This window comes from Lipotes vexillifer, unplaced genomic scaffold, assembly GCF_000442215.2.
Source record: "Lipotes vexillifer unplaced genomic scaffold, Lipotes_vexillifer_v1.1 scaffold1094, whole genome shotgun sequence".
Lineage (NCBI taxonomy): Eukaryota > Metazoa > Chordata > Mammalia > Artiodactyla > Lipotidae > Lipotes > Lipotes vexillifer.
In genome coordinates, this window is record NW_006792775.1 from 900,981 (window position 1) to 908,387 (window position 7,407).

Here is a 7,407-nt window from a genome sequence, read left to right on the forward strand (position 1 = left end):
TACACGACAATGGTGTGGTGTGGTAAGGCCCCTCCCCGCTGTCACCCCCTCCCCGATGTCATGCCCCCCAACCCGCCTGCTCCACACACAAAGATCTCCGTGCCTCCCTCAGGGGACTTTAAAACACAGGGGACGCCCTGGGGAGGGAAGTTCAGCCCCGTGCACCCCGTAGCCCTTCTGAGAGGGACCCCTCCTCTGGCCTGGGAAGGTGTTCCAAGGGTCTGGGGCCCGTGGGGGGCATGGTGTGTGCCCTGGAAGGCCTACCTGGGTGCACCCCTGTCCTGGCCTCCCCCCCACCCCCAGCCTGACTCCAGGTACCTTCCTGGCACCTCTGCTCATTCACTCAGTGCGTTCGCGGGGATCTGGGGCCCTCACCGCACCCCAGAACGGGCGCCTCCCTCCCCTCACGACAAGGCCCGGGGGCCCAGCCGGCCGAGATCTCGGTGAGGTCTGTGGGGCAGCGGGCAGCTGCCCAGACCGGCCATCGTTCTCATCTCTTGTAGTTCATGTGTGAGTGGGAAGCTGAGCTGCCTGGGAGCCGTGGAGCAGAGCACAGGTTCTAGCCCCCACCCCCCGCCCCGGGCCTCCCCACCTCAGGGCCCCGCGCCACCCCCCGACGACCAAAGGGAGGGGCTGCCGCTGGGCCCGGCGGCCCACCCAGCGTGGTCTCCTCAGGGTGCGTGGCCCCCATGCTGTTCCTGGACTGTAGCAACGCCTCCGCGGACACGCCCGGGTCCGAGTGTGGGCGGAGCTGCCACGTGCTGGACGTGGACTGTGTGAGTCAGCTGGGAGGGCACGGCAGCGCTGCCCGGGGCCGGGGGTGGGGGGCAGCGTCCCCTGCCCCTTGGTGTCCCCGAGCCGAGCCGGATGAGCCGCTGACGGGTGTCTGCCTGTCCACAGTTCAGCACGCGCTGCGTGTCGGGCTGCGTCTGCCCTGCGGGGCTGTTGGCCGATGGGAGCGGGGGCTGTGTGGCCGAGGAGGACTGCCCCTGCCTGCACAACGAGGCCGCCTACAAGCCCGGGGAGACCATCAGGGTTGACTGTAACACCTGGTGTGTGGAGGGGCCGCGGAGGGGGCGGTGTGGGCGGAGGCCATGGGGACAGCGGCCCAAGCAGGCCTCGGCCAGGATGTCCTTGGCAGGAGGCCGGAGAGGAGCTGAGGCCTGGAAGGCCCCGGGTGGCCCGTTCGTCCTCTGAAAGGTGCCCAGGGACTGGCCTTCTCTGCCCAGGAGACGTCAGGGCCGGTTGAAGCTGCCCCCAGGGCCGTGGGCCCTGCACCCCAGGCGCCAAGGGTTAGGGGAGCCTGCAGACAGGAACCCAACCGGGGGGTGGGGTGTCAGATCCCGCGGGCCCCGAGCTCCCTGCTCCATTTAACCCCTCCAGCCTGGGGAGGGGCGCCACCGCACTCCTGTTTTATGGAAGAGGCGCTGTGTCCTCGTCCTCGTCACAGTCGTGACGGGCTCGGCCGCGGCTGCCCGGTGAGGTGGTCTCCTGGCCCGGCCCCCTGAGCAGGGCGTCACCTCCCCTCCCCTGCAGCACCTGCAAGGGCCGCAGGTGGGAGTGCAGCCGCCAGCCCTGCCTGGGCACCTGCGTGGCCTACGGGGACGGTCACTTCATCACCTTTGACGGCGAGCGCTACAGCTTTGAGGGGAGCTGTGAGTACACGCTGGCCCAGGTATGCGGCCCCCTTCCCTCGGCCAGCACACGGTGGCCCGGGTACACGGCCCCTCGCCCGCCCCCCGGCCAGCGAGCTTCTCCCCTCCCCAGGACCACTGTGCGGGCAACGACGCCAGCAACGGGAGCTTCCGCATCGTCACCGAGAATGTCCCCTGCGGGACCACAGGCGTCACCTGCTCCAAGGCCATCAAGATCTTCCTGGAGGTGGGGGCACCTGGGAACCGTCTCAGCCGGGGCCCCTGGACCTCCAGCTGTGTGGCCTCGGGTCTCAGGGCCGCAGCAACAGCCACAGCCTGGGGACTTGCAACCCGAGAAATTAATTCTCTCATGGTTCTGAGGCCAGGCTCCCGACAAGGCTCCAGGCGAGGGTCCTTCCTGCCTCATCCAGATTCTGGGGGCTCTTGGCTTGTGAGCGTGTCCCCCCTGGTCTCTGCTCTGTCCTCACACGGCCCCTTCTCTGTGTCCTTTTCCCCTGCCTGACCTGGTAGCAATCCCCGTCCCTGGATCTGGGCCCTCCCTAAATCCACGACGGTCTCACCTCCAGATCCTTCACTTCAGCACATCTGCAAAGACCCTTTTTCCAAATCAGGGCACATTCGCGGATTCTGGGGGTTAGAACTCGACGTGTCTTTTTGGGGGGCCTTCATTCAGCCCCCCACACCTGGGGTGACCAGTTCTAGCAGAGGGTGGTCAGAGTTCACAGTGCAGAGAGCAGAGCTGCTGACTGGGGGCCGCTTCCCACCCGCCCCGAAGGTGGGGAGAGGCGTGAGGAAGGCAGCAGAAGAGTGGGGGGCAGGCCCGAGATGGGGCCGGGTGGTCTCCTGCAGCTCCTGTGCCCTCTGTCCCACTCTGCTTGCCCACAGCTCCCAACTTCCCACACACCTCTGCGGGCTCCCAGCCTCTCACCTCAAGTTTGCAGACAGTGGCAGGAGTCCGGCTCATTCCTAACGCCAGGCCCATGCATTGGGCCCCTGAGCACCCACAGAGCCCCTGTCCTGGGCCATGGGGGAAGGGGGCTCCGGCCCCAAAGCTGGCCCCTCAGCTCCCTGCAGCCGCCGCCTCCCCGTGCCCCTCTGCAGAACTATGAGCTGATACTCCACGAGGGTTCCTACAAGGTGGTGCAGAGGGGGCCAGGCGGAGACCTGCCCTACAAGATCCGTTACATGGGCATCTACCTGGCCGTCGAGACCCGCAGTGGCATGGTCGTGTCCTGGGACCGGAAGACCAGCGTGTTTATTCGGCTGCACCAGGAGTACAAGGTGGGGGTGGGCAGGCTCTGGGACCCCCTTGGGGAGGGACAGAGCTCTTACTCCTAGACCTGGCCCAGCAGTGCAGTCTGGCAGCTGACGGACTGCTGAGGGCTGGGGAGGCCATGCACAATGTCAGCTTCCCAAAGGGGCATGTTGAGACCAAACTGACCAGTGAGCGTGTCAGTCCTGGTTGGAAAGCGCTCGTGGCTCCCTGGTCTCTGCACTCAGCTGTTCCATGCCCGCTGGGCTAAGTTTCTATAGGGGAGCAGGTGCCTGCCTGCCTGCCTGCCTGCCTTTCTGTCCACCTGTCCACCTGCCCACCTAACTGTCCACCTGCTTATCTGTCTACCTGCCCACCTGCCTGTCCACCTGCCCACCTGTCCGCCTGCCCACCTGTCCACCTGCCCACCGGCCTGCCTGCCTGTCCATCTGCCCCACTGTCTACCTGCCCACCTGCCTGTCTACCTGTCCACCTACCTGTCCACCTGCTTACCTGTCTACCTGCCCACCTGCCTATCCACCTGCGCACCTGCCTGCCCACCTGTATACCTGTCCACCTGCCTGTCCACTTGCCTACCTTTCTACCTGTCTACCTGCCCACTATCCGCCTGTCCACCTGCCTATCCACCTGCCCACCTGCCTTCCTGCCCACTGCAGGACTCCTCGTGCACCCCGCGTTCCTGAAAGTTCACTGGGTGCTGCCTGGGGGAATAGGGTGGCCTGCAGTCACGCTTCCCAGGCCAGGCTCTGTGCTGCTCCCTCAGGCCACCCCATGCAGCCCCACCCTGTGCCCATCTCTGCGTCCATCTGCAGGGGAGGGTCTGCGGGCTGTGTGGGAACTTTGACGACAACGCCCTCAATGACTTCACCACGCGGAGCCAGTCCGTGGTGGGCGACGTGCTGGAGTTCGGCAACAGCTGGAAATTCTCCCCGTCCTGCCCGGACGCCCAGGCCCCCAAGGACCCCTGCACCGCCAACCCGTACCGCAAGTCCTGGGCCCAGAAACAGTGCAGCATCATCAACAGCGGCACCTTCAGTGCCTGCCATTCTCAGGTGGGCCAAGGGAGTGCTGGGGCTGCCTCCTTCCCTCCTGGCGGGACCTGGGGCTGGCCCAGGCTGGTCCTCCGAAGACGGCCTTGACCCTGACCATTGTACACGGCACACTGTGTGGACCTCCCACCAGGCAGGTGCCCACGTCCCCAGACCTGCTCTGCTTTCCCTGATGGCACCCAGCCTCATCCCCTGGAAATGGGGCTGCGAGCCACCCAGGGAGGACCTCAATGTCACCTCTCGGTCCTCCCCCACATTCCCTGAGCCGCCAGCCCCCAGCACAGACAGAAACCTCAGGGGGCCTCAGCCCAGCCGGGCCCCATGGAAGCGGAGGATTGCCACGGCCTGAGAGCCTTCCCCGAAGCCCTTCCTGCTACTTAACAAGGACTGCAGGGCCCACTCACCGACTCGGTCTCGTGATCCGGGACTCGCGGGTGCCGAGCAGGCGGCGTAGTGGGACTGGTCCGCGGCTGACGCTGGCCAGCCTGTGTGAGGCCTCGCGTCCCGCCGGTCTCGCAGCCCCCGCCCGCACCCTGGGTGCCCTGCCCGCTGGCTCAGAAAGTCCTTTGTGAACCTGACACAGCAGTCTCCACCTCGGACGGTGCCGCCTGTGGTGGCAGATGCGAGACACGGTGGCCCTGGGCTCTGCCACCTGGGAGGGAGGAGCGGGGGGCATCCCCTCACCCTGAGGAGACAGCACCCCGTTTGCCAGGATAGGTCACAGCACGGTCACAGGGAGGGCTAGCCTACAGCTAAGTGAGTGGCCGAGCAGAGGCGAGGGAGGAGTGGCAGGGGTGGGTGCCCAGGTGGGCGCGTCACAGACGGCAGGTGGGGGTTTGCCGTGCAAATGGGGAGCCGGCTGCCCAGGGGCCGGGGATTGGCTCTTCTCACTGAGCAGACCCGCCCCCCACCCAGGTCGACCCCACCAGGTACTACGAGGCCTGTGTGAGCGACGCGTGCGCCTGCGACTCGGGGGGCGACTGCGAGTGTTTCTGCACAGCCGTGGCTGCCTATGCCCAGGCCTGCCACAAAGCGGGCGTGTGCGTGTCCTGGCGGACCCCGGACATCTGCCGTGAGTTGGGCTCTGTCCATGGTGGCGGCATGAGGTACAGCTGCACCAGCTCTGGGGCCTGACGGGCATGCATGCACACATAAGGACACGTGACACGCGTGTACTACACGCATGTGCTCACGTTCGTGTGCGTACAAACCAGACAGACAGGTCGCCCCCAAATGGGATGGCTCAGCGGGGGACAGGAATTCGGCGGGCAGGCCCTGAGACCCCTCGGATCTGGGAGGAGTGAGGTGACGGGGCCCGGCAGGCGCCCACAGCCTCTCTCCCCCTCGCGCAGCCCTGTTCTGCGACTACTACAACCCCCAAGGGGAGTGCGAGTGGCACTACCAGCCCTGCGGGGCCCCCTGCCTGAGGACCTGCCGGAACCCCCGCGGGCACTGCCTGATGGACCTGCCAGGCCTGGAAGGTGAGGGCAGGCTGTTCCGGGGAGGCCACGCCTCGTCACCCCAGCACAGCGTGCAGGCAACGGGGGAAGGGGGCTCCTGCCTCCCCATGCCCACCCTCGGGATGGGGAGACAGAGACGGGTGGCGGCCGGGGCAGCCCCACCGCCTGGCCTGAGAAGGGAGTGTTCTCCCCGCCCTGTGCCCGCCCCAGGCTGCTACCCAAAGTGCCCGCCCAGCAAACCGTTCTTCAATGAGGACCAGATGAAGTGCGTGGCCCAGTGTGAGGGCTGCTACGACGAGGATGGAAACTACTATGATGCTGGCACCAGGGTCCCCACGGCGGAGAACTGCCAGAGCTGGTGAGCCAGTGGCGGAGCGGGGGTGGGGTCTGGGAGGACATGAGGCGGGGCCGGGCAGGCACAGTAAGGCCTGCGCCCTGCTGGCCCTCAGCTCTTCTCTCTCCCCCTCCCAGCGACTGCACCTCCAGAGGCCTCCAGTGCACATACAGCCCCGCGGGTAAGCGGGGGCCTGTTGGTTTGAGGGCTGGGGGCTGGGGGCTCTGAACGAGCCCCGTACCTGTCCATCTCCAGCCTGTACGTGCACCTACGAGGGCAGAACCTATGCCTACGGGGACGTCATCTACAACACGACCGACGGGCTGGGCGCCTGCCTGATTGCCATCTGCAGAGACAATGGAACCATCGTCCGAAAGGCCGAGGAGTGTCCCGGAACCCCGCCCACAACGCCCTTCACCTTCACCAGCACTGCGGCTCCGCCCTCCACCACGGGTAAGCCTGGCAGACACACCACTGGTCCTGCCTCACTCACCAGAGCCCCTGACCCCGGTGATGGTCTGGATGCCAAGGGAGAACCCAGGGGGCACCTGGTACAGGTGTCCTGGGTGCAAAGGATGGCCTGGGGCCAACGCTGGGGCAAGGGGACATGAGTCACCCCTCCTCTGGGCGTGGCTGGCGAGGACGCAGAGGAGGCTGATGGGGACCCCGGCACCCCACCCACAGGCTTGGTCCCCACACCCTCCACCGTGTGCGTGCGGGAGCATTGCCACTGGTCCGACTGGTATGACAGTGGAGGTCCAGAGCTGGGCGTGGAAGGGGGCGACTTCGAGACATTCGAGAACCTGAGGCAGAGGGGCTACCAGTTCTGCCCGGCCCCAGCGCATGTCGAGTGCCGGGCCCAGCAGTTCCCGGATACGCCTTTGGAGAAGCTGGGCCAGAAGGTGGAGTGCAGCCAGGCCCGGGGGCTGACCTGCCTCAACAGCGAGCAGAACCCCCTGCTCTGCCACAACTACGAGCTGAGGGTCCTCTGCTGCGACTACGTGCCCTGCAGCACCAGCCCGGCCCCAGGCACCAGCCAGCGGCCATCCTCCCAGCCCCTGCCCACTTCCACCCAGACCACACCCACCAGAGGAACCTCCCTCCTGTCCATGGCGGCCTCCACCTCACAGACCCCATCCACCAAGTCCGCCTCAACCGTGACCCGAGTGGGCAGCAGCTCTGTGGTCCCGGCCATGGCCACCACCACCTGTGAGCCCCGCTGTGAGTGGACAGAGTGGTTTGACGAGGACTACCCCAAGTCTGAACAGGCCGGAGGGGACGTCGAGTCCTACGACAAGATCAGGCGTGCGGGAGGGGCCGTGTGCGAGCAGCCCCAGGGCATAGAGTGCCAGGCCGAAAACTTCCCCGACGTGAGGCTGGAGGAGCTGAAGCAACGCGTGCACTGTGATGTCAGCTTCGGCCTGGTCTGCAGGAACGCCGAGCAGGTGGGCCTGTTCAAGATGTGCTACAACTACAAAATCCGCGTGCTGTGCTGTGGGTACAGCCACTGCAAGGAGCCCATGTCCCCCACCACCACTGCCACCGCATCCACTGCCACAGCCTCCACGGCCACCACCTCCACTACCACGGCCACCACCTCCACTGCCACAGCCACCACTGTGGCCACGTCTACAGC

General features: G+C 66.3%; 1 protein-coding gene across 1 annotated transcript in view; it reads left to right on the forward strand.

Annotated features, from left to right (window-relative positions):
- The window catches only part of MUC5B (mucin 5B, oligomeric mucus/gel-forming), a 31,753-nt gene that overhangs the window by 10,483 nt on the left and 13,863 nt on the right, over nt 1–7,407 (forward strand). The window contains exons 20-33 of the mRNA XM_007465999.1: nt 1–12; nt 504–556; nt 676–776; nt 901–1,052; nt 1,537–1,675; nt 1,768–1,881; nt 2,757–2,936; nt 3,741–3,980; nt 4,893–5,049; nt 5,330–5,458; nt 5,648–5,795; nt 5,909–5,952; nt 6,027–6,224; nt 6,456–7,398. The exon at nt 1–12 is cut by the window's left edge and continues 265 nt beyond it. Coding sequence (XP_007466061.1) covers nt 1–12; nt 504–556; nt 676–776; nt 901–1,052; nt 1,537–1,675; nt 1,768–1,881; nt 2,757–2,936; nt 3,741–3,980; nt 4,893–5,049; nt 5,330–5,458; nt 5,648–5,795; nt 5,909–5,952; nt 6,027–6,224; nt 6,456–7,398 — 2,610 coding nt within the window. The remainder of the gene's footprint in view (nt 13–503; nt 557–675; nt 777–900; nt 1,053–1,536; nt 1,676–1,767; nt 1,882–2,756; nt 2,937–3,740; nt 3,981–4,892; nt 5,050–5,329; nt 5,459–5,647; nt 5,796–5,908; nt 5,953–6,026; nt 6,225–6,455; nt 7,399–7,407) is intronic.